Raw genomic sequence first — 27070 nt, 5'->3', positions numbered from 1 at the left:
AAAATTAACATCTGCCGTGTTCTTTATCTTCTATATACACTGTATGTAAATATTAATGTTGTATTTACTACATTTGGGCCGTGGGGCGGACCCACATTTGGGTCTTTACAGCTTGGGAAACGCTGCCTTAAGGGAGGACATGACCGAATAAAAGCCATCAGTCAGATTCATCATTTGAATGCGTAATGAAGCAGTAAGCAGGGTTATTGATGACAAGGAGGAGAAAGTGATTGATTATTAGTATCTTAACAGCGGGAGAGTCAAGAGTTATTCCCCACGCATGCATTTCAAGAGCATTTTATTTGTCAAACTGTTGCACATTTGCTCAGTCCAGGTCATTTCCCACGTAACCCGAACTGACGTGAATTATCCAGGGGTAACTGTATTGCAGCAGATTTGTCATGTATTTGTACTCTACTGAAGTGCTTCAAGTTCTTCTCACAACTTTCGTTTTTATTCCCTACATTTGAAAACAGATGATTCTGTACTTTCGACTCCTTTGTCAAAATAGGGTAGTTCCTTTTTTTAACCTCCACGGATGACGACACAATGCACAAAAGGCATACATAGTGTTTTTTCCATCTGCGTTTGGGATTTTCTGTTTTGTTGGCGGTCCCTGAATGCACTTCGTGCAGTTAAACGTGAAAGCATTTTTTTTGCCTCTATAAAGATGCAGCTACCATAAATAACAATGTAGTCTAATTTGCTTTTAAAAGCTACCTGTATTCCCGAACATTTGTGTCTAAATGTCAAAAAGTGAGTTTATGATTTAATACCATTTGTGTAACGTGTATATTTGTTTGCCTGTGTATGTCACGTCAGATTGTGCCAGTGCGTTATTTAGGCTACTATGCTAGCTAATACCATTGATGAGTATCACGTGAAGGTGGTTTGTTTGTGTTGAATTATTTGACTACTGAATACAGTTGTTTATGTAACATGTTCATGATTGTGTATTTGCTAGATGGCTGCTTTATGAAAGTCTTGGTTTTAAGTGCTTTGACACAATCTTTAGCATGTGTACTCAATTTGAAACCCCTTTTTGGGCAGCGTCCCTTATCTGATTTGTTATAAGCAGCAGACATTGGTCCCTATCCCCTGCGAATACGACTATACTAATAATACTTCACTATACACTGATTTCCCCCCATCTCAGTACAGCACGATGCAAGTTGATGGAGAAAACTATTTTGTGTGCAGACAAGTATTTTGTTGTTGTGTCACTGTTTTAAAATGGGTGTTGCAGTATATAATTGACAGGAAAAAAACATTTGTACTTGAGTACATTTCAGAATTTGTGTTTTTTTACTATTAAGTAAAGTAGTTGAAACAGTACTTCCACTTTTACCAGAATTGTTTGCTTTTGTCCCCTCTGGCTATAGGAGAGAGAGATGGATACGGTACGACGGAAAGCGTCAGGGAAGAGAAAAGAGGTGGACCGCGAGTGGGGAAAGAACCTAAGGAACCTTGGAGAGCGCAGAGGAAATGAGGCTGGGAGAAAAAGGAGAGACGGGCCAAGAAGCTGGGGAGGAACCAGTGAAGAAATGTACGAGACAAAGAAGTTGGAGGGAGGAAGGGAAGAAAAATAACGACCGTTGCATGAGGGAAATCTGGGACGGCAATAAAACATGCGAGCAGAGACGTGAAAAAAGGGGGGACGGAGGGCAGCTTGACGGGCCTGTTGTCTCTGGCTGGGGTAGAAAGCATGCAGAGAGGGGTCCGGTCTGCCCGCCAATATGAGAAACACATTGCGCAGCAGACCCCCGCCCAGCTCATATAACAGTGCTGTGCAGCCATGAGCCTGAACCATGCAGTCTACCTGGGCACGCAAGCTGGGCCAGGGAGCCGCTGGTTGGCGTGGACGGGCACGGGCGGGGCGCGGCCGCGGGTTCGAGACTTGTCGCAGGTCGCCGACTTTTTAGGGAGCGTGGCGCTGCGTTAGGTGGAGAAGGAGTGATGCCCGCGTGTCTGGACGGCTGCGCGAGTGGGGGGTAACAGTGCCTACCTGAATTGCCGCATGCCGGAGTGAGAGACATCCGAGGGGGCGTTGCCGGAGGTGGAGATTACACCGATGATGTCGAGCGCGGCCTGCAGGGCGGCGTGCTTGCCGAGCACTTGCTCACGATGCTGCCGCTGCTCGGGTGACTCATCCATCAGCGCCGAACAGTCTCCCAGAGCGTAGAGCTGGGCCAGCAGCTCCGAGCTAATGAACTCTTTCACCTTACCAGAGGGATTATAAACAGATGCGACAAGTCAAACATGTTAGCTGATGTCAGGTGATATTTCACTCGGCTTTATGGCATTTCTTACAAAGGGGCTGAAAATATGACATGTGATACCAGTTTTCTCTTTTGAGCCACTGGAAAATAATTCAATGGCGTGGAACCTCTAAGGTTGAAAACAATCCATTCCAGTACGCTGGTGAACCTCACACTTGTGGAGAATTTCAAACAGTTTGTCCCACAAGAAATATAAATAATCCGTTCCACCGTCAAACTATCATACCATAAACGTTTAATAACCATACAGCGAACCCAAGTTATTTACGAGGATAGGGACCGAGCTCTGCACGAAATGCAAAAATCTACGAGTACTTGCACCTACTCAAAAAGGTTAGTAATTTCCTATAGATGCCACAAGATGGCATCAAAGCACATTTTTTAGACAAAGATATGGCCTTACGAAATGAAACACCGCACCTCAGTTCAACATAGATGTTTGGCACTGAGAGGCAACCAGATGGTACCAAAGTCATATTTCTTGATGAGACATTTTGAGGACTCGCCGAAAGTTAGCCCACGACAACAGATTTCTCCACTGACGCGAAATTGCGTGGACATGTCTATCATTACATTACCTTCGAAAAAGTCTTAAAGGAAACGTGCTAATTGATACAGGAAGTCAGCCATTTTGGTTTGAAGCAGCCATTTTCAAGGGGTTGGACTTTGACGTACTCCTACTAGGGAATAAAGTTAACGGCCGCTATTTGGGGGGGGGGGGGGGGGGGGGGGGGGTCTAGGGACCGAGCCCTGCCGCGAATATCCGTGAGTAATTTCCACACCCCTTAAGGCCTTTTCACATGTACTTAGCAATGCACAGCACGCAGTCGCCGAACCCATTCATTGTGTATGGGCTGAGATGGCAGGGGAACGGAACGCTCACGACGCTTAAGGTGGACATTTGTCACTATCCGACACGCTCTCAGATTCAGCAGTGTCGTCAGAAAATTAATCCAATAAGAGAGGGGCCGGAAGAGTGATTTCAAAGTGCTAACAGCCATAGACCAAGCAGGGGGGAAAACCTCACAATTCCTTCCTAGTCGCCTGCTACGTCAGCACTTCCAAATATGGGCAAGCTTGGACCTGGGCTGCCCCATAAGTTGTTCAGCGACTAACGAAGGATAAAACAAAAAACAGCAATAGATAAAATTGTCCACAGATGTGAAAGTTTTTTGAGAGCTAAGCGTCTATTTGTCCCTTGCGATTGACTGGCGACCAGTTCAGGGTGTATGTAGCCCACCTCACAGCCAAAGCCAGATGGGATAGGCTCCAGCCCACCTGTGAGCCTAATGAGGACAAATGCTATAGAATATGTATGGATAGATGTCCAGCAATTGACTGGCAAACAATCAATGTACCTCGATTCTCTTGCCAAAAATCTATTGAGATTGACTATACGAGGACTGGACTAAATTGTCCATAGGTGTAAATATCAGCGTGAATGCTTGTTTTTCTATATCAAATTAATTTTATGTTTATTTCCTGTATTGTACTCCTTATAATTAAATAAAATTCAACCGTGCCCACCATTCTCATAAGGACAAGAGCTATTCAAACACGCACACAGTCATTTTTAATAAGGGTCATCCCAGTCGAGTGGCTTCTCATGAAAATTACAAAATAATTTGAAGTGTTTAGCATACGCTGTTGATCATCAGGTGCATGATGGCCTTCGGCATCAAGTCCTTGACTGTCTTGTGGATGATGCCCATGTAGGAGTCCACCAGGTTGCGGATGGTCTCCACCTGGCGCTCCAGCTGGGGGTCGGTAAAGTTCTCAGACGGCCCGTTGCCCTGCGCGTCCACCTGAGCGAAACATGCGCAAAACCAATACAGAGTGATTTCAGTTTTTCCCCACACGGATGCGGGAAATGATAACGGCTTGTGCACGAAGAGGGAGTCGAACGCCATTAGCTGGGACTAAAAGAGCAAAATGGAGGGGAGGCACACAGGGGAGAGGGCAGGAGGAAGAGAAAAAATAGGGGGTGAAGAGACGGGGATCTGCTGATTAGAACCAGACTGGAACACACACGCATTGCAGTGACATCACGGGCCAAGAATGTTGCGCCGAGGAGCCAACGACGGAGCGAGATGCAAGGGTGGGGGTTCCTCGCATAAGAGAAAAGGGGTGAAAAGGGGTTACAGCAGGGGTGGGCAAAGTATAGCCTGCGGGACATATGCAGACAACTCTTTGCTTTCATCCAGCACACTGAGCATTTCGCTGGCGTCGGACAGAAACCTTGCATCTCCAAAACCATCATTTTTGAGGAAACCCAAAAACGGCATGTTTGTTCAGCCATTAACATTGCATCATCAACGAAAGCAAGCTTATTTTCAACACTATATTGGTCAATAATTTGTAAATAAATAAATAACATACTATGGACCGACCAGTAGTATCGATTTGTGGAAAAATATTAAATTGAACAAAATGGTCAAGGAGATTTCGGCTCAACACCAGCAAATTATCAAGAGTCCTGTAATATTTTTCAAATGTATTTACTCATTTATTGTTTTTAAAATGAATTCATCAAATTAAATAAATCAGATGAATGCATTTTACATACACGTGGACTTTTTGTTTACTTCATGTACACCTCAAGTGTCCTGCAATATTTGTTGCATTGATTTGGCATTTTATCCCAAAATGTATTAATTTTATTTATTCATAATCTTTATAACATTTATTTGTCCAATTAATTGTTTTGTAAATAATAAAATAAATATACACGCTCAGATTATTATTTTTTTTTACCTCATCTATGAATGACCAGGTCCATTAAGGTAATATTTGCTGCAATATTTTTTTCCCCCTATAATTGTACCCCATCTACGAAAAACCCAGCTCATCTATCGGTTTTAGAAATCTAATGTGGCCCTTACCTTGCAAAGGCGACAAATACGGCGAGAGCAGGTAGGTGTCACGGCGGGGTTGTACAATGGGGTCAGGGTACTCACCGTGACCTCCTCTGGGTAGACGCCGGCCCGGAGCAGAGAAGACTTCCAGATGTCCAGCTCCTCCTGAGAGTTGCAGACCAGCTCCAGAAACTTATGGTCCTTGTACACGTTCCTGCAAGTGAATCATACAATCAAAGGAAAATCATACACAAGTCAATACAACAAAGCAACGCCTCAAAAGTTCAACCAAAATTCAGTGGAAAAAGATGCCCTCAAAAGTCAGATTCAGCCACTAAAGGATTAATGTCGTTAAATAGAATGTTACTAAACAGTTTTTGCCACATTGTTTGCTTCTGTTCAATGGACATTAGGCCGCTCCTTCTGGTGAGCGTGCCTTGGCCCCCTGACCTAATGCAGACAGAAACATACGAGAAGAAGAGTTTCATAACGGACTCAGTCGGCTGCAGTAATATTAGTCATTTAGTATATGCCTGTGCGTATTGTGATATTTTCTGTCTACATCCACTGTTGGTGTAAAAAAAAAAAACAATTTAAAAAGCCTTCGATAAGATGTAACACCACAACACCAATGCTATTCGTTAGCCTGTCTACAGCGTTTTGACTTGTTTGTTAGCATTAAGCGAAACAGACTACTAAGGCAAGGCTATGTGGTTGTTTTAAATACACGTGCATTTCTCTTTGTTTTATGTTTAGTCTGACAGTAAACTTAAACTCTGTGTGACAAACAGCTTTAACTTTTTTTTTTTTCAAAGAATTGCTCACTATTGGCCAAACTGCTGCTTGTTATGAAATGAGTTGCGTTCACTACCACCATGCCCAATTTCTGCTCGCAGGTCAAAGCAAAAACAAAAAACTATCAGCCAAACAACGGGTCACACGTATCTCGACGTACCACTGTAGTACTATACACCAGTCATTTTAAATCATTCCAGCATTATCTATAAAATGCTAATGGCTTGCTGAGCCGCATTCAAAAAATGTTAACAGTTTTACTTTAGTTTTTCCCCACACACATTCGCAAATATTGTACACAATCGTTCCTTTATGTGTAAGTCCTAATACTTTTGTCCATATAGTGTACATATAATACCCCCAAGTCCATATTGTGATATCTGATGACATTACAGACAGTTTTACACAGCAGATGCAACCATATTTACTGCCTGCAATTCTGAAAACAGTGCAAAAGAGGAATACAAGACTCCCCCCCCCCACAGTCATACAGATATTTATGTTATTAAAATATAATTAGTGTACTATAATGTTATAATTTACAGGCCCTGCAAAGCGCCAGGACTCCATGAAATTTGGCCTGGGTCCACTGTGACGGCAGTGCTTTCTTACCCTCTCCCTCAGGTAGGCGCTACCGATCAATGCAAACTCGAACTAGCAGACATTCCAACAGCTTCTTCCCTCTTGCAATCAACTTCTTAAAACACCTAACCTACAATTCCATTACAACATGCTGGCAAATTTGTTTTTGTCTTGTGTTTGTTGTCACTTTTCTGTGGGGCCAATTATACATTACTCGTGCACTCACTGTAGTAGTCTCGCCACGCTGCACTACTTGCATATCTGTTATTGACCAATACTGGCCACTCATTCCAGAGTAGCATCTGCTCCATTTGCACACTGATTGAGGAGTATCTGCAACATTTGCACAATCAACATTGTCCCAGATTATCGCACGACTTGTCACTTTAAACTGCACACACCCCTTGAAGTCTCGGCGCCCTTTGCACAATGGTCATTGCACCGGACTATTGCAATATTAATCTTTCGAACTGCTCTAAGTGCTAGACGACTTTTCTAGAGCATCTTTTTGCACAATTGACCTAAAAAATTAATAAATAAATAAATATGTACCGGCATACCAGATAACTAGCGACCCTTTATTGCTCAGTGACTTTTTTTTTTTATGTCAATATCTTTATGTCACAAAAGTGTTCTCTGTCAAGTCTGTTGTCGTACTAGAGCGGCTCCAACTACCGGAGACAAATTCCTTGCGTTTTTGGACATACTTGGCAAATAAAGATGATTCTGATTACGTGCACTCTACTATTCTCCAACCAATCTTTTGGGAATGATTGCAGGACTGTAGGAGTCGTATTGATTTTGAATTATACCGGGTTCACTGTAATGGGAGTTTAAAGTCATATGTCTCAGCAGTTATTGACACAAGCTCCCACTGCAACTCATCTACTGTACTTGTATCCTTCCCTTTTTGTTTGCATTTTATGTCCTTGCTTCCACATCATCTATGTGCTTTGGCTGCGCAATCCACTCAACCAGAAAAAAAAAAAAAAAAAAAAAAAGAAGTCAGCAATCTGCGTCCCATCTGTAAGACATTTTTCTTTAATCGTTCGGTTGTTTCTTTCCTCCTCTCGCTGTTCCCGCCTCATACTCACAACCTCAAATATGCGAAATCTGTGTGTGTGTGTGAGAGAGAGAGAGGGAGAGAGAGAGAGAGAGAGAGAGAGAGAGAGAGAGAGAGAGAGAGAGAGAGAGAGAGAGAGAATAGCAATGCTGAGAGAAAGAGAGCTATGAGAAGAGATCAACAAATAGGCCGGAGCTACATTGGGTGGGGCTAATAAGTCAGGGTGTGGTGGATAGCGGTCAGGGCAGCAGGCCAACAATGACAAAACTTGCATGCTATTACTCTACAATAGGGCCAGATGCATCCCACCAGAGAATCCGATGCGGTCCGTCATGCAATTCTAGAAACAAATCAAAGCTGCAAGCAGTGATGAACGGGTCCTCTCACCGCCCTTTCACGGCAAATCCTCAAAATGATTATCAAACTTTGATACCATGTTCCACCCACATTAGATGGTGGAGGCAAAAAAGCTTTGCAATTTAGCACCGCCTAACTCAGATACTTGCTTCTGACTGGGACTCATATGGGTTTAGTAAGAGTTTGTAAAAGTACCCTGGACTTTGCCCAAAATGGCTGCTTCAAACCAAAAGGTTGTTTAATTGCGGGCACAGGTCCTCGAGACTTCTTCGTGCATGCTGTTATGATAGACAAGTCCAGCAAATTCCATGCTTATTGGTGAAACTAGCATAGTGGGTTCATTTTTTCTAACGTTCGAGCACACCCAATTTCGTGTTGATCGGCAAAAGTGGTGTTGGGGGACAATTTTTCTCCAACTTTCCAAGAATCCTCTAAATGATGATCAAACTTTGATGCCAAAATCCTTCAAAATTTAGCTTCACCCATCAGTCTAGGATACCTGCTTCCGATTAGGGCTCATTTGGACGAATTCACGCGTTATAGTCAAAGCACGAGCCCTGGAATTCACTCAAAATGGCTTCTTCAAACCAAAATGGCTGACTTTCTATTCAATTTCAGGCATGGGTCCTTGAAACCTTTTTTGTGTCCTGTTATGATAGACATCTCCAACCAATTTCATGCTCATCATTAAAACTAGCATAGGGGGGTCATTTTTTCAAACTTTCAAGGACTGGAATTTTTGCCCATAATGGCTGTTTCCAAACAAATTGTCCCACTACACGTCCAATCTCAGGCATGGGTCCTTAAGACTTTTTCGTCCTGTTATGACAGACATGTCCATCCAATTTCATGTCAATGAGTGACACTAGTGTCGGTGGCCATTTTTTTTCTCAATTTACAAAAATCCATGAAATGATCATGAAACTTTGACACCATTCTACAAGGACAAAATCCTTTGCAATTTAGCGTCGCCCATCTGTCCCGGATAGCTGCTTCTGATTGGGGCTCATTTAGGCGAATTCACAAGTAGTAGTTGGTCAAAGTCCAAGCCCTGGAAGTCGCTTAAAATGGCTGCTTCAAATAAAAATGGCCGAATTCCTGTTCAATTTCAGGCATAAATCCTTGAGACTTTTTTGTGGATCCTGTTATGATAGACGTTAATATAGACATTCCTTTCATGCCAATACTGGTGTCTCGTCGCAAATTTTTTTCTAACTTTTCAAATTTACTCAAAAGGATCATCAATTTAGTATGGTCATAAAAATTTAAAGGGCCCCCGGGCCCTGTAGTGAAAAAGCGTCCCCATTGCTGCTCTACAAACAGGACACATGCAGACAGAAAAAGTGTTCCCCATGCAGATTTATCACACATCCTGACTACATCTTCTGTGAAGGAATTCTTGCTCAGAACATGGCTGCTTTCGATTTCAAGACATTTTTTAGATTAGTGAAAATACGAAGAGAAGCAGCGCAGGAAAAGGACGAGGGGGGGGGATGTTGGTTGGGGGTTTGGAGGCAGAGGACAGATTTTGACACATTCCTGGCTGATGGCGCCGAAACGCTTTCGTCCTCCCCTCAACCACTTTTCTCGTTCTTCTCCTCTTTCTCTGCGGCGAGTCGAGCAATTCTTTCCAACCAAGAGCCTCCTCATCTCTGATCCAAGCTCTCTGGCTTTGATTAGTTACTTAATGAGCCTGCCGTCAGTATGCTGTGCTCCACACACTTGCGTATGAACGCAGGTTGTGTGTGTGAATACAACAGTATAATAAACACAGCACATATGCGCCGGTCCAATCAGCTCGTATTACACTCTTTCTCCCCCCCACTCCTCTTATGTTCTCTCCATCTGTTTCACACACTTTAAGGCAACATATCCGTGCACTCCGCAGTCTGGCGTATACATGGAGACAATAAAACCACACCCGCCGCCACGGCCGGTACCAACTGGATATCCTCTCAGCAGAATGGACCAGGTCACAGGAAGGGCAAACGCATCTTCCCGTTTCCTCCCCTCAAGCACACTTGTCGAAAAGGCCGCAGCAAACTCCAGCAAGCAGGTGAAGAGGACACTAACTCTACATTGTCTCACTCATGCACGCACGCACGCACGCACACACACACAGACACACACAGACCTTGACTCAGAATTGAAGAGGGCGAAGGTGAATTTGCTGGACATGAAGCCCCTTTCTACATCTCGGACCTTGAGGTTGTCCAGAGGGAGCATGTACCTCTTCTCTGTCTCCTGGAAGAAGGGAGCAGAAGGAAAAAAATAAAATAAACCACACAAAAAAAGATAAACCTTGACAGCGGTATGCGCAGTAAAATATGACAGGTGTTTTTTTATTTTTTGCGCTCTTGGGCCTAGTGCAGTCACATGTCTGCTACTAAACATTTTTCAGGCTGCGTCTGAAGGAGAAAGCGTCCAACCATATTCAGAGAAGAGGCTGATACTGATACAATTGCTGTTGGGCGTAATCCTGGCATTTCCAAAATCACTACCTTTCAGGAAAATTACCTTAAAGGAAATATAAAAATGCCATCTTGCTTGAGTTACCAAACACTGCATCATTTAAGTTGGTATTATACCTTATATTACTATAAACATATACCGTTACGCACTAACATCAAGACCCCAAAAACATGTTCAATCGCTAATTGAATACGCTAAAACAAAACGGGTTCACTCAAATGTATCTAACCTAACTATTCACTGATTAACACGGTCACTGTTCTAAAAACCATCCAGGATTTCAATTTGACGTGACAATGCTGCACGGCTGCCGCAGTGAGGACAAGGTGGAGATCTACAACAGTTCTAATGTCCAAGAGTTAATAGGTTTGTTTTCGAACTATTTTAAACACTTTAAATTGGTTAATATTGCATACAAATAACAGATGACGTGGGGACAGTCCAATAGCATTTATTTGTGAAAAAATAAATTAATTTGACCATATCTAGACATATAAAACGGGGTTTCTGTCCTACAGTGACAAAAGGTTGATTTCTGTACATTCTTGCAATGTTTAAGTCTCACATGTCTGACTAATGGCTGATTAGAATAGATCCGCGTATTTCTGGCAGAAAGAGCACAGTTCATATTTTGTGAAGACCGTGAGGCTCAGGGAAGTATTCTTTGAACAACCACCAACCATCTTTAAGTTTATCCAGGTCACATTGCTACACGACGACATACACACCAGTGTCCTTGGACAAATCCAAAGCAATATTTTTATATTAGACACGGCTTTGGCCTGAGCAACAAATAGGTGTGTTAATCAGCAGATAAAAGAGCATAGGTTCCCTCAAATAATCTGTGAATTTGTGAAGTCGCAAACAGCAAATCGTGACTATGCAGAGTAACACTGTTGGGGGGGGGGGGAGACCTCCCCTCTAATTGACTCCTCCCATATCTGCAGTTGTGTAATAAACGCCTCCAGCCATTATTTTGTCCTAGGAAAATGCTGGCACTGAGACTGCCATACATCTCGTTGTGTTATTGTCAAAGAGCAAGCAGTTGCAGCAATAGCCCATCTTGACCGCTTCTATGTAAAAGGCCTGATCTACAGTTACAGCTCTCATGCTGAAATTGTGCGGGATCTCTGTGTGAAAAAGACTAATAATGGAGGGGCGTTCTGAGAAGTAAGGAGAAGCAGACAGTGTGAAGGCAGGCAACACAAGAGCCCAAGCTGGCAACGAACGAGAACGGGAGGGGGAAAAAAGACGCCGTTTCCACATGTGAAAGCCATTACTCAGATTCAGTCTGCAACGAAGAACATTTCTCCAAGAGTGAAGCCCACTCCCCTTTAACTTTTAGGGGGGGGGGGGGGGGGCTTCTAAAAGGCCGCTGTAGTAGAAGTTACAGCTGTTGATGAGGTAGTCTTGGATGGGAGTTGGAGGACGCGTGACTAACATGCAGAGCAAACAATTCCTTGAATTGCGCCGCGTTTAATGTGTTCAATGTCCGTGCAGGTGTGCGTGGATCTGCTTTTTTTTTTTTTTTTTTCCCCCCTTTTAAAAGATGTACTGGTAGAACATTTTGGACTTCCCTCTCCCTCCCAGTGCTCCCCTGAACCCTACGACTCTCTTCCTCGGTCGACTCTTTCCTTTTTTCTCCCCAAAAGGGGCCCACTTCCTGTAACAGAGGCCGAGGGAGAGAAAAAAAAAATGACAGAAAGCGATTGGCGCTGGTACAGCAACATCTGGGATCGTTTTAGACGGGAGGGGGGAGGAGACTGGATGGAGTATAGGGTGCTCCAGAGGCAGAAAGTAGAGATGAGGAAGAGGAAGGATAGAGAGAGGTTAATTTCGCGGGAGGAGATGCGGAAAAGGGTTTGAGGAGCACTTGAGAGCCGAGCTGTAAAGAGTGCCGACGATTCCAAAGTTGATCCCCGTCAAGCCATATATGGCTGCTGGCTTCCTCCCTAACTCTCTCTCCTTCTCTTATTTCCTTATGCCTTCCCGAGCTTAACAGGCAGGACTCCCAATGAGTCAAAGTGCCACGTCGATAACTGGATACTATCCCGGGACGCGGCCGGCTACGCTAACGTCCCAGAAACGAGGAGGAACACCCCGAGGAGTGGATGACGGACAGACGGACGGACGGACAGGAGACGGCTCGCCGAAACAGGATAAGATTGGCAGAAACTTTTGTCAGGGCGGGAAGAGGCCACAGAGACAATGCGGGTGAAAGCTCCTGCTCCGTCATCCCAGTGTTCAGACTACCTGTTCAGGATCTTGGTGGTGTACAGTAGTCTGCACATTGGTTAGACTGTGCACGGAAAGGCTTCTGTTGGGGGGGAGATTTGGCTTTTTTGCGTACAGTCACGTCAACTTTACAAAGTCCATTCTGAGTGTCTTGATTTGCTGTCATTTTACCGTTAATGCAGGTTTCGCAATATTCCCGTATTGGGTGTTTGTGCATGGCTACATAATGAATGCTTGTTGACTTTTGGCCTTAAATCTGCCTGTGTGAGGTGTCATAGATCAGAGCTGTTGTGTCTGAAGCGTTGTCTAATGAGTGTGAGATACGGAACAGGCCTCACACACACACACACACACACACACACACACACACAGCCATGTAGATTAAGTGTATGCATTAGTTAGCTGACTGTTTATCCTCAGTAGGCCCCCCGGGTGGCTGAGGCAGGGGTGAAGGAATGTATATCTGTTCAGTGCACTGCAGCGATAAGAACGCTCACTCCGATATGGGGTGAGCATTTGTAATCCAGGAAAAAAAAAGGCGTGTACTCCGTATGTGTGTTACAGATCAAGGGCTGGAGAGGTGGGTGTTTGTGAGCCAGAAGGACAGGGCGGTTGCGGGGGTCTGCGATGAAGAAACAGTCATGTGGGATTTCTCTGGGCAAGAAGATCTTGGAAGCTGGAGTTTGGACAAAGCTACAAATTTTCCAGCCAGGAATGTGAATGGTCCCAGGGAGACTGCCAACCACAGGGGGGGGGGCAGAAAATAAAGGGGGAGAGGAGGAAAGTGGGAGGTAAAGAAAGAAAAAAGGCAGCGAGAGTCGAGGAAAAATGTCTGTGGACGTAGTGTGGGCGGGAATGTGAGAATAGGAACTGCGAGAGAGGAAGCAGACGCTTGGCTTACATGCGTGCGCACACGCACGCACACACATTTGGGAATGTCATATCATAGAGTTGATTTGTGCAATAGCATGGATGACTGAAAAAGGGGGGGGGGGGGGAGGATTCAGGCATCGCATACACTTAAACCCAGATCAAACCCGCCTGAGGATACGTCAGTGATGCCATCACAGCTTGTGTGAAAGTTGTAATGACAGGAAAACACTGTGTGATTGTGTGTGCAGGCAAAAAGCACGCCTGGGGCTGCTGCATCTGGGAACGCGGCGTTCCGCGTTTATCTCAAAAGTGACCATGTGTGCGCCTAAACGAGTGTATATTTTTCTCCACCATTTGCATGCCAGTGTGTTTATATCAGGCTCTCCGTGTGTACTGTATACTGTATATACAAGTCTGTCCTCTGTGTGTGTGTGTGCATGTGTGTGCGTTTGCTGGTCTTTGTTTGGATTGGGGCAACTCCAGCTGTGTCAAAGTGAGCCGTTCCAAATGCCTGAAATCCCAGCGGAGGAAGAAGAGGGGGAGCAAGGAGAAGAGTGAATGGAGGGCGAGACCAATGGGGGGGACGAGGGTGGGGTGGTAATTTAGGGGCACAGTGGCAGGTCCAGGTGGTAGAAGAAACACTGAGGTCAAGGATCTCCTTCTTGCTAATGCATAGACATGCTTTACACTTATGAAGTAGCTGTGGAATTATGAGCATTTTTGTCTTAAATATTTTGTATTTAACGGTTCTATCTGTCATTTTTTGTTTCAATGCTTTTTCCAACCCGGCATTCATCAGCTCTGATCTCACTTCCTGCCCATCTCCCCATGACGTCAGCCGTTGACCAGACTGTTGTGGTGTGTCTGCCTGTCTACACTTGCTGTGCAGACCTTCTGCTCCTGTACAGCAGGCACAGACAGGCAGACAGATGGCAGCCCCACTGACACCAGGAGTGCCCGCTTCGGTCTTTAAAAAAAAAAAAAAAAAAAACGTTCCAATAACCGCGCTCCCTTCTCAACCGCTTCAGTTCTCTCGGCAACACGTTGCACGTGTGTTTCAAGCTGAGTTCTTCTAATAAAGCTACAGGTGACTCAAGTGTACTGCTATTTTCTTTCAAATGTCGAAACATGAAGGGCTCACCTCGTTGTCTTTGAACCAGGACAGGCTCTCGGCGGTGAGTATGAACCAGTAGTCCTTGGCGATGATGCTGACGTTGTTGATGGTGAGCCATCCTTTACGTATGACCTGCACAGGAACCAAAAGTCAAGCTTTTAGACCACGAAAGAATTGAGTGCGGCACTAACACTTTGATAGAGCAGGTTTACAGACTAAACCAGGAGTCCTCAATTACAAGCAAAAGGTGCGGGTTTTTTTTTTCTTCCCCACAATAAAAAACAGTTCCCAAAGGTCTTATTTACACATAATTGACCATTTTTTTCAAAATACCCCATGGATCAAGAACTGTAGTTTCACCCTATGTTTCTAGCCTTGTTGAAATTAGGCCGTTTTGGCGGATCAGTCTCTACTGCCAGGCCAAAACAGAGTACGGCTTTTGTTACCACGATAATTAGGGGCAGAGCTACTTGTTAAAAACTGACAGCATAGATTGTATATTCACACGTAGAGGCAGTACTTCATCACCAAGCTGCCAAATTACACTTGTCTGTGAATGTGTCCATGTCGACATAAAAAATAAATAAATAAAGTACCTCGCCCACTTGATGCATTCGCAGAAGTTTTGAAGTTACAATGTACGCAATTAGACTGCCTGCTTCTCCTACGGTAATGACCAAAAAATACCTTAAATCCTCCAATAGTTGCACAAGTTGATCGAGAAGCATTTGTCAAAATAGGCCTGGGTTTGTATAGCGAGGACCCCTGGATTATGAAGTCGTCAAGCGGGTACCCAACTGGTGAACATAGTGCAAAATTGTGAAAATTCATAAAGTGAGACATGGGGTCACTGAGCAGATCAGCCTTTTCCCAGGAGATTAGAGGACTAAACAGAAAAAGCAGTCCATCAGGAGGCCAGACAAGCAGGAGACTGAAAGAAATACTTGTGATGAATAAAAGTCATAAAGAATGGGAAAGAAAGGTTGACATTAGTAGCACATGTACGCCAGACGACAAAAACACGATTAATGAAGCGGCACAAGGCCTTTTTGTCAGTGTGCACGATTGCAACCGTCATGCCGACCCAGAATCCTGCGCACACATATGTCCAGCAGAAGCTTAAAGAGATTGGTATCCTACTATTAGACTCGAGGGAGGGGCCACACCCTGGAGATGGGGGGACACACACACAAAGAATGAAGATGAAATCCAACTGTCACTGGGTCTTTTCAGCATTTTGGCCGGCGATGCAGATAATGCAACATTTAACAAAGGTGACAGTGTCATGAAAGATGCCCGTGACAATTTAAATCCGCCAAAGGGTCCATTGGTTTGAAAGCAGTGGGTGGACTGAGAGGAGCCAAAAACAATTTATCATCATTGGAAACACTTCAGTAAAATGCTCAGTCTTCCATTCATGTGCGGCTATGGCTAAGGCGTATTAATTCTGATGCGTGTGTGAGCCATTAAAACAAGCACGATGGTGGAAAAGTTTGTGAACATCAAGAACCTTGTAATGTTTTGCACTAAAATGGAAACGTTACAGTCAGTAACGTCAGTTAATCATGCCAGGGCCCAAGACCGTCACTCGGCCCCCGTGTTAGCCACATCGGCAAAAAAAAAAAAAAAAAAAAGAAAAAGAAAATCAGGAAAATTTAAATAGTGAAAAACAGATTAAAGCTATGGCTCCATAATTAAGTACTAAGTTCTAAGTCTTTGCATGTTTTAAGCAATTCTCTTGAAACGTATAATGTATTTATAAAAAGCTCTGAATTTACTTCACAGGATTTGTAAAAATGGTGTGGGAGAGGTATTCTAAGACTAAATATACAACAAATGTAATTTTTATTGCATAATTCTTACGTATTTTCTATACATTTTATTGCTTGAAATTTTTTGTTCAACTACTTTTACAAATGTGTTTAAAGCGTGTGGGAGGGATATTTTAAGTCTGAAACGATTCAAATATATAGTCTCTCTGTATTGTGTATTGGGGGCGGGGGGGTCTAGAACTTAACTGCAGCGATGAACAGGGGATCACTATAATTCTGGTAAGCAACCAAGCCTGAATTCTCACCTGTTGCACTCCACTGCCGGCAACGATCTTGTTATCGCTGCGGTGGCACAGGGGGTGAGCACTGATGGAGACCAAAAAAAAAAAAAAAAAAAAAAAAAAAAAAAAAAACATCAAATGCTCTCCTTGTTTGAATGCACTTCGATGAGGTTTACTCACTGAGCGAAGCCAATAAAGTCTTCATGTTTGGTATTAATATAGGCGAGCTGCATGTCGATGAGCAGAGAGATCTGAGGAGTGGGAACGCAAGTAAAATGGAAGGAAAACAGAACCTGTGAAAGCTAGCCGTAATGAGAAACAAATGTGCCCTTTCGGATGTGCGTGACTGACCTGATCCCGGCATGTGCTCTCTTGTTCACGGATTTCAGTGGTGACAAGTCTCTCAGTTTCTTCCCGTAGCTTAGGAAAAGAACCGAGCTTTAGGGAGAAGACGTCGCTTTAGTTCGGGGACACATTGGCACTGACGTATGGCTCTCCCATTGATTCATACCTTACTGAAGCACTCGTATATGGTGGAGACCAGTTCTTTGCAGACCATGTCGACAAATCCGAAACATGGATTTTTAAGTTTGGAGATCTGCTTCTTTACAATGGCCTGAAAAGCCATGTCTGGGGTAAACAAACCCGTTCTGTGAGGGAACAAAGGAGTAAGTTACTACAGTTAAAACTCTGTCAACATCAAACGTAAAGGATGAAACCACCTGACACCATGAATGTTCCTGATGGCATAGGCGATCTCCATCCGCAGCTTCCTTTCGTCACACTTCATCTGTGACACGACAGAAGCGACATTCATTAAAGCCGCAAGCAACGATGAACTGGGCCTCACACCCTCGTTTTCATGGCGAATCCTCAGAATGATCACACTTTCACGCCATGCGTTGACCACATTACATGGCGCAGGAATCATAATTTAGCGTTGCCCATCTGTCCTGGACACCTGCTTCTGATTGGGGCTCACTTTGACAAACTCCATAGTAGGAATTTGTCAAAGTACGAACGCTAGAATTTCCCTAAATTGGCTGCTTTAAACCAAAATGGCTGACTTGCTGATCAATTTGGGGCATGCATCCTTAAGACATTTTGGTCTGTCCTGTTATGATAGACACATTTACCGGATTTCGTGTCAATTGGTGAAAGTGGTCCCTGTGAGCTGATCTTTTTTTTTTTCTACCTTCCCAAGGGCCGCTAAGTGAGCCCAGTGAGTTTTAAGGCATGTTGAGTCTCCCCAAAGGACAACTGATTAACAGAAGAACAAGAGAAATTGCTGCAATTATCCAGTCTCTTCGTCAAACGCTCAAGGACTTTCACGCTGTCCCACCAAGAATCTTGTACTGTAGAGTTACACAAAACACTGAATAAGGGACACACACTTTGTGCAGTTGGTAGGGAAAGCGCTCGTGGAAGATCTGGTTGATCCTTGCGCCGCCAGAAAGGTTTGCTGTGTTTACTTCGTCTGCTGAGCCCTCGATCAGCCTCTCAAAGTCGCCAGCCAGTTGCTGAACTAGCCTGGAAATACAAAGAAATGACGGGAGACGTGAAGCTACCGAAGTAAAAAACAATTGTGAAGCAGTTTGCTATTCACAAATGGACCTATTCACGTTTTTTTGTGCTCTCTCCATAATGCCACAAGATTGTGACAAAGCCCTGGCTAATAGGAAAGTAGTAAGAGTTTTTCGAGTTACAAGCCGTCGCTTGGCCATTTTTTGTGTTGCGATACGAGCAAGAATTTGAGATACGTGTGCACTTCAAACCCCCACCGCTTGACGGCGGCAGCAAACTTCACAACATCCGGCCACCATCGGTTCACATTGCTTTCTTTGCAGTGGAAGGACATTATCAGTTTGTGGTGAGAACGTGGTGGTTTGCTAACCAGCAAGAGACCCAACAAGGAAGGCCAATACATAAGGTACAGTCATGTTTTGTGTTCGCATTTTCCATGTTTGAAGGTTATGTGCAAAGCAAATGTTTTTCCTGTGTGTTTTCATACAGTTCAATATTGTTCAGTGCAATTTTTCTTATGAAAAAATACTTTAAAAAAATAAAATAAAATAAAAATTTTGGTGTTTCTTGCAGGGCCTGGAACAGATTAATTGCATAACCATGTATTTCAAAGGGGTAAGCTTACTGATGTACACTTAAGTAAAGTTCAAGTCAAGTAAAGTTTTTGGGGGGTTTTTCAGCCCTTAATAACAAACGTGTCTCAAAGGGCTTCACAGCCCCATAGTTGACAAAGATTGACGACATCCCCTGATCTAAACCCCCCCAAACGGACAAGGAAAAACTACAAACTCCATTTGGGAAGAAATGAAGCCTTGAGAGGGCGCCACAGACTGCAATGGAAGTTCAGTAGCCAACATTTGTTTCATACTTTGCATGCTGGGGATGATGTAAGTTTAGCTTTGGTTGTCACCGGAGGGTACAGAGTCTTCATCAAAATGTGTATTTGCTCTGAGCGGCTATTAAAAAGCTCAATCATCTGTAAGCCCCATATTTTTAAGGATCATGTAGTAAGATGAGTTTGAAATGATAATGTGTTTTGCTATCATAGTTTAGTGACCAACTTGATGAGGGTCTTGGTCCTGCAAATGGGGTCATCAGGATTGTATAGTTTGTACGTGTCAACTTCTTTACTGATGGACACGAGCAGATACTGCAGGTGATTGTGGAGCGTAGGCAGACTGTCCCGGATGTGGTTCGTCAATTGCTGCAAACAAACAAACAAAATGTGAGCAGCAGTTGGCACACCGCGACAGCGTTCGACTTCTCCGTCCGTCTGACCTGGTTGAGGGATCTCTGCAAGTACGGCGTGCCCATTCGCTCGCACATGTGCCTGTAAGCTGGGTGAGACAGGAAAAACTTCTTTTCCGCTTGCAAGGCTGTCTTAATATCCTTTTTTCCGTCTATGTCCTTTTGACTGCGGTTCACTAGCCCGATATAACCTGGGGAGGGGGGAGGGAAATACAAAATCTCTCGCAATGCACCACACACAACAGGATAATCGTTCAGGATCTCTTAGAAACATCCGATAATCAGGCCTTTGCTGATTTAATCAGAAGTGAAGTAAAATGCTCAAATTTGGCCCACTTGTCAGAATGTGTGTACCCCGCTTTAGTCAACCCAGGAATTTCCCAGCTTCTGGAATAGTATCAGAGAAATAACAGATGGGGAACTAAGTTTACTTTAGTTTAGTTTACTTTCCTACTGCCACCTACTTTGTGTTGTAAGCAATTGTCGCTGTCTGATTATCTTAATGGAGTAAAGCTGAGTGAAAACACCCTTCGGACACAGCAATGTCCCGCTCGCTACGTACATATACATGATTTTCACTAAATAAAAAATAATATTTGGACCAATTAATTTATTCACTGCCATGGAGGCTTAGAATCGTCAACTGGAATCCAACCGCTTACTGCCACCGATGAATATACGGTATTTGTCAAATATGTTTTTCTTTATGTCAAATATGTTTTTTTTTTTTTATGTTAGGCGCGGAGGAGGGTCTCACCCAGCTTGTCTGCATTTCAGGGTTATAAAACACTGTAATGATTAATATATATCCCGGAAGATGGAAGTGTTGCATCGCTTTAGAGTTGAGATCAAGAATATTTTGGAGTATAGGCGGTGAATCTCGGCTTGTCACTCCAATTATGAGGGAGAGAAACGGCAACACGTTGGAAGTCGGACAGGTTTAGGCGCCTGACACTCGAACAGAGTATGTATAGGCATGGTATAATCAGAGTATGTGTTGCAGAAATGTTTATTTTTCCATTAAAAGCCTTTTCCCCGTCTTATTTTTGTTGTTTTATAGTTTTAGGAGACACAAAAGTTTAAAAAAATGTTTCCGCCAATTAAAGTCACTGTTCTGCTTTTTTTCCCCTTTTCTCTTCTTTTTTTTTTTCCCCCCAATCACAAAACGCTCTTTCTCCGCTTTTTGGTCAGAAACCGGTGTTTTGGTTCAACCAAACCATGTTCTACTGATGATTACTAAAGAATGGAAAAAGCTAGAAACACAATTCACTCTTTTGGCATTTTCAATGCTTATATTGTCAAAGAACGCATGCTGTCGGTCTTGAATCAGTCAAAATGCTCTAAAACACATGGCAATATGGGAGAACTCTGCTTTGAAAACAGCTGGCATTGAAAGATTGAAGTGAAATTGGATAATTTCCCGCGGCGCACCTGAGGATTTCAGTTAGGAATCACTGCCCTAACCGGACATTTTATTAGGAACACCAAGCATAATTTGACAAGATACAACACATCACTGAGTTGATCTCTAAAACAAATTGCTGGTAATGTGATAGTTTCAACATTTTTTAATTGACTTTTCAGGCATATTTTTCCAGTACAGTCCAAATGTTCCACTGGGTGTTTTTCACTGTAACAACATGAGGTTCCATGACTAAAGCTGCAGCTCTGCGCCGGTGACTTCAGGGGCTTTTCCATGGATAATGCATTAAAGCATTTTTGGAAAAAGTATGAAGGAGCCCCACACCTGGTATTGCTTCACTGTAAAGCCTTATCTCAATACACATAAACACGGTGACTCACCTCTTCTCAGTGGAAGCAATCTATTCTCTAGTATTTCCCGAGCATCTGTTCCTTTATCCATCAGGTCCAGCATTGTGATCACACCTATTGTGCGCTGGCCTAAAGTAGGCGGGGTGGAGTCAAATACACAGATTTTACACACTCCCAAGTAATATTTTAAAGGGGACATATTGTGGAAAATGTACTTTCTAAGCTTGTACACTGGAGTGCCTGCCAACCCATCAAATAAATATTTCCAAGTTGCATATTTCCAAATTTATCCAGATTATGACAGTCTGCAGACTACACTAAGTGAAACTCTATGTCAAAGTCAAAAGGTAAGCAGAGCTCCATTCAGTTTTGTTGTATGCGTAGATTAGCATTCCAATGAGCAGCGCACACTTGAATTGTGGGATTCGGGAGGATATTTGTGTTTGGTGATGAGTCCACTGCAAATGCTGTATATGAATTGCAAAGAGGAATTTGGTGGCTTGGTGATGAAGTACTGCCTCCACCAGTGAAAATACAGATTCTGTCTTTGTGGGGGCTCGTCCTAGCTCAACTACTCTTTAGCTCTGCCACAAATCGTCCTGGTAACGAAAGCTGGACTCAACATTGGCTGAACAGTGGAGGACACAGGGTGAGCAGCGGCTCATGTGCATGAGATAAGACCGCCCCCTAAAAAAGGGCTAACTCCACCCAGGGTCTAAACAGTGGATGAAAAGGGAGTCGTAATTCATTTGTGCTTGGCGTATTTTGACGTTAACAGTCACAGTAATATGTGGGCGAAAAAATATGTCCCCTTTAAAACATGGTTGACCTAATAACATTTCCAGCCTTATACATTAAAGGATGGAATTAGAAAGTAACTCACCCTGTGGGTCGACATCTTTGGCCAGTTTGAGTGCGTCCGAGTTGGCCAGGTCCATGTTGGCAGGCGTCACGGCCAGAATGAGGCAGTTCTCCTTGCAGATGTACTGCATGATCATGTCTCGCACCAGGTACTCTATGTCTGGCGGCTGGTCGCCCACGGGCACCTTGGTGATGCCGGGCAGGTCCACCAGGGTCAGGTTGAGCACTGAACGACAGATGTTAACATGATTAACATGACTTGATCATGACTATCAGAATCAGAATCGAGGATGGGACCATTAGGTAAGATTACCATTAGGAGAGAAAATGCGGAGGCTGATGGGAACGGGAGAGATGCCTTTGTTGGTTCCAGTGAGCCTGTAGGTTTCTGCCTCAATTTCTTGACAGATCTCGTCAAAGTCGGATAACCTCTTCCCCCTGCAGTGCAAAAATTCCCCATACTCTAGCGAGACAGGAGAGAACAGGATAGACCTCAGATAATAATAATTTCAATATTTAAGGTACATCTAATCTTGTTTTGAGATTTTGTGGGCCAATTCATAGCCTTCGAGGCCCACCGCAAACCGAGGAACGCGGCCGAACGTGACTGAACTGTCGCGCAGTGTGCTGGGTTCGGCAACTAGTGTTTATTAGTGGCCGACCGTCTGCAACTACTTTTGGCGTTGCAACATTGCAGATCTAAGGTCCAATATAAAAAATGCCATGTCATATCACATGAGCTTTTCCATCAAAAATGCAGTGAATACCTGGTACAACTTTAATTCATTCCTTGTCTGTTCCAACCTCCCCCTCCAATTTTTTTTTTTTTTGGGGTTATTTAAGGAAAATAGCACTGTGTAATATTGTACTTTATAAAAACAGAGTAAATATTATTAATTCACTACAATGTCAAGAATTAAAGAGTTCCTGCATGCTGCAATTCAATTCATTCTGATGCTCCTTCTGGTGTGCCCGCCTTGGCCACCGTGGGCCAGTATAATGAAGAAGAATCGTTTCACAACTACTGCAAGTCATTCAGTAAGATGCTGTAATATTATCATTTGAAGTAGAGTAAAAATAATAGTTATAGCATATGTTTTGTTCCTCCACCGTTTGTCCAAATATATCGTGCTTAAAAGGGTTCTAAAACCGTACCTTTCAATGCTAATTGTTACCCTATCAATGACGTTTACTTTAACCTAACAGGGACTTTCTTTAGGCACTTGTTTGGTTGCTTTAAACACACAATGTGTAATTCTCTGAGGTTTTTTGTTTAGTTTGACAGTAAACTACAACCGTATGGAACATTCAGTGAGAATATGAGAGAACGTAAGAGCGATAATACCAAATTGAACATACCTGCTCCCGATTCACACCTGAGAAATAATGAGTCACTTGACACCGGGGTGGGAAAATGGCTAATTGAGCTGAATTTTCACTTCGGAGAGTACTCATTTTTCTTGCCAGCGGTTTAATGGTATGGTAAATTTACAGTTATACAAGCATTTATTAATTCCCATTGTGAAAGTGTCATTTCCTTTGAGTTGTCCCATAAAGATACAATCAAATTTTTACAAACATTTGAGACATGTACTCACTTTTATGAGATACCATACTTGCTGGTTGTCAAAGAGGAGGGTGTTATTCTGTTTGCCAAAGAGTCTGCTGCATGTACCAACGTCGCTGCATGTACTGCACTTGAGTTGACAAAGTGCAATTTGGTGGCTTGCTGATGAAGTGCTGCCTCCATGAGTGAAAATACGATTCACGCCTTTACTTTCTTTAAGGAGGCAATTATGGTTATGTAAAATTAGGAACAGAAGTCGCTTTACTGTCAAAATATAGGGACGTTAATGCTGCACAGAGGCACCAAAATTGACTGACTTTGCTGTCTTGCGCCATCTCGTGGCAGCCTTTAGTGTGCACGGATAAACTACAACCGTGTACATATGCACACGTGAGTCATCTGAAGTCTCACTCACCGGTGTCGGAGTGATGCAGCTGCAGGACTAAAGGTCTGCGAGTGACTATCCCAGTACCTCGGGGAAGGAAGTCTCTGTCCGAGAAAACAAAACATACACACACTGAAAAGGAGAAGGAAACATACAAACACACACTCACGCCAAGGCAGAGACACGTATTTGTCTGGGACACTTTAAAAAAATTTTTAAATCTTCCGATTCCCTCTATAAATCTTGATGGGGGATGTTTGTTTTCACCGCATCCTGCTCCCAATCTCATAGCTGGCAGAGAGCCCGAAATGGGGGTGTCATAACATAAAGTCAGACAAAGAAACTGAAACATATCAATGCACAATCAGGAAGGCGACTACAAAAAGGCCTTCGGCCTTACTTTGAAACAATTCCCTGTCCGACTGCAAGGATTTTGACTGGCCTCCTCCTCTTCACCGAGCTGCATTGTTTGGGAAAAAAAAAATGTCTTGAGAAAAGTTGAAGTACTGAGTCACAAGCCAGAATGCTTTTTTTTTTTTTCTTTGCGGGCCAGAATTAAATTAACCCTCTTGTCACATTGCTGACTTGGACTTTACTTTGGGTCTTATCACACTAAAACACGTGCATGACAAAATGCATCGCACTGGGAATACAGTGGATGACGATCCATTCGAGGACGACTTTTAAAAGGTTTAATGTCAAGTAATTTGTTGCAGGCTCAGTCACCGTCCTAAAATATTTCACAGCACAGGCAATGTTGTGAGACATTTCAATATTCCCCAACTGTCAGTGTAAAAACAAGTTAAACCAGCGCATAATGAAATGAGAATAAAGTAAAATGAATCCCTCTTTGAAGATCCCCGACAGACACATAATGTACAGAAATTTTTTAATTTGTTTGTGTCAGTCAATAGCCATTTTTATTATTTCAGCTAAAGTACATGCCATTTACGTTTGCATATGTTTGGTAAAATTATCCATCTGTCCATTCTCTACAGCGCTTGTCCTTATTAAGGTCGGGGTTGAGCTGGAGCCAATCAAAGCTGACTTTGGGCGAGAGGCGGAGTGCTAACCACTTGACCTCAGTGCTACCCGGTACCTACAATATTTTACAAAATGTAGAGCCTCGATGGAGCCTTACATTCAAACATTGCAAAAGTTAAACAAAATTATGCCTCAAAGTAAAACAATTTATTTTTCTAAATTGTTTTTTTGTGGCGGCACGACAGAAAGGTGCCAGTATTGTCAAAGGGTAAAGTGCGATCCTAACCAAAGAAGCAGACATGGAACTTGCTGTGAGGGTGTGGCACCTCAATGAGGAGGAACCTTTCCTAGCTGACTTTGGGCAATAGGCAACATACACTGTGGACTGGTTGCCAGACAATCACACACCTATGGCCAATTTAGACTAGTCTTCAATTGACCTAACACGCACGTTTTTGGAATGTGGGTTGAACCCAGACTATTCGGAGAAACCCCACGCAAGGAGAGCCGCAGGCTCTATTCGAACCCGGAACCTCCAAACCGTCAGGCAGAGATGCTAACCACAATTCACCGTGCTGCTGCATATGAATCAGACGCATATTATGTTGTCTGCAAAGAGTTTGTCTAGTTTTAAATTGCTTATGGATGTATTGCTCGACAAGGTACATCATTTCATTCCTCACTTCAACAGACTCTGAAATGAGTGAGTGGTTTTAGTTTCTTTTAGCTTTACACAGTGGTTAACTGTTTTCTTTATGCTTGTTTGACATTCCGGAAAATTACATCCATACATTTTCTTTAGCGCTTGGTCTAATTCGGGTTGTGGGTGAGCTCGAGCCTATCCCAGCTGACTTTGGGTGAGAATACACCCTGGACTAGGTCACCAGCCAATCACATTGCACATATATTTAAAAAATATATATTCACACTCAGATTGGACAATGCAGTATTGAATTGATTTTTGCAATGTGAGAGGAACACCCAGAGATAAACCCATGTAAGTATGGAGAAAACATGCAAACTCCACAGCGGCAGGGTGAGATTCAACCTCGAAACTCAGGAGTGCGAGGCAGACGTGCGAACCACTATGATACCATGCTGTCCTTTTAAAATGAATGCAAATATATTGCTCATATTGTACAGTACACCGGGAGTGAAAAATCACATTATACGTTAATATGTTAATACTTTCAAAGCAGCACAAGAATCCAACCAGTTCAAATTTAGTGGAACCCACCTGCCCACAAAGTTCTCCAGCACGGAGCTCTTCCCAGAACTCTGACCGCCCACCACCGCGATCTGCGGCAGGAGGAGGTTGTAGCTCAGGCCCGCGCTGCCCAGGGCATCCTGGAGGCGATTGATCATCGAGATCATGCTGCACGGCGACGATGGTGGTGGTGGAGGAAGAGGAGGTAGTGGTGTTGCTGTGAAGACGGAATTTCCGAGCCACGGAACGCCCCCCTGAAGTCCCCCTCAACTTTTAAGAGGGCTGCCACTCCGCGTGTCAACAGCAAATAGGAGCTAAAAGACGATAAAGTGAAATTCAAAAATCACACTTGACACCCCGTAAAGTAATTAAGACGACAGAAATTGACACGTTGTGGCACATGAAGAACACAAAATGCTGTTATCGTCACATGATGCGTTCAAAAACCTCCGAGTGTTACGATCAACGACACGCGACGACCCATCCCGCGGTTGCCCCTAGCAACGGCGAAACCAAATTCTACGTTTTCTTAACTAATTTTTTTCAACAAGTGCACACTTACTTTTACATGATTTAAACAAGATAAACATAGTTATTCTTAAAGCGGCTTTGGTTAGGGGCGTGTTTGCTAACTTGTGAGTTCACGAGCGCTAGCGTCCAGATTTCGGGCGAACAAGCTACCGTGAAAAGCTTCACACAATTTTAGGCTTTTTTTTTTGTTTGTTTTTTGTCGTTGACGCAGGGCTCACGTTTCACACGCTTTCGATTCTCCTTACCTCCGTGTAGACATTTAGGAAGTGAGCTGTGTGGGCTCCCCGGTTAGCTTGAAGGAGAAGGTGGAGG

At 43.5% G+C, this 27070-nt stretch overlaps 1 protein-coding gene across 4 annotated transcripts in view; it reads right to left on the bottom strand.

The window, feature by feature from the left end:
• dnm3a (dynamin 3a) overlaps positions 1-27070 on the bottom strand; it is a 27706-nt gene extending 636 nt beyond the window's left edge. The window contains exons 1-22 of one of the 4 annotated variants that reach the window (XM_061684808.1): positions 27004-27070; positions 26258-26541; positions 24067-24140; positions 23683-23864; positions 22398-22545; positions 22107-22310; positions 21254-21352; positions 19481-19641; positions 19264-19406; positions 18073-18208; positions 17401-17468; positions 17190-17328; positions 17030-17116; positions 16859-16929; positions 16703-16763; positions 15766-15792; positions 14653-14757; positions 10066-10175; positions 5237-5348; positions 3923-4084; positions 2006-2220; positions 1820-1933 (exon numbers count right to left, since the gene is read on the bottom strand). In XM_061684808.1, coding sequence (XP_061540792.1) covers positions 1820-1933; positions 2006-2220; positions 3923-4084; positions 5237-5348; positions 10066-10175; positions 14653-14757; positions 15766-15792; positions 16703-16763; positions 16859-16929; positions 17030-17116; positions 17190-17328; positions 17401-17468; positions 18073-18208; positions 19264-19406; positions 19481-19641; positions 21254-21352; positions 22107-22310; positions 22398-22545; positions 23683-23864; positions 24067-24140; positions 26258-26394 — 2555 coding nt within the window. In that variant the 5' untranslated portion in view covers positions 26395-26541; positions 27004-27070. Of the gene's footprint in view, positions 1-1819; positions 1934-2005; positions 2221-3922; positions 4085-5236; positions 5349-10065; positions 10176-14652; positions 14758-15765; positions 15793-16702; positions 16764-16858; positions 16930-17029; positions 17117-17189; positions 17329-17400; positions 17469-18072; positions 18209-19263; positions 19407-19480; positions 19642-21253; positions 21353-22106; positions 22311-22397; positions 22548-23682; positions 23865-24066; positions 24141-26257; positions 26542-27003 lie in introns of all 4 variants that reach the window. The other 3 variants (XM_061684811.1, XM_061684809.1, XM_061684812.1) reach the window with 3 other exon arrangements.

Source organism: Phycodurus eques, chromosome 8 (assembly GCF_024500275.1).
Source record: "Phycodurus eques isolate BA_2022a chromosome 8, UOR_Pequ_1.1, whole genome shotgun sequence".
Taxonomy (NCBI): Eukaryota; Metazoa; Chordata; class Actinopteri; order Syngnathiformes; family Syngnathidae; genus Phycodurus; species Phycodurus eques.
This window is presented reverse-complemented; position numbering and strand designations above follow the sequence as displayed.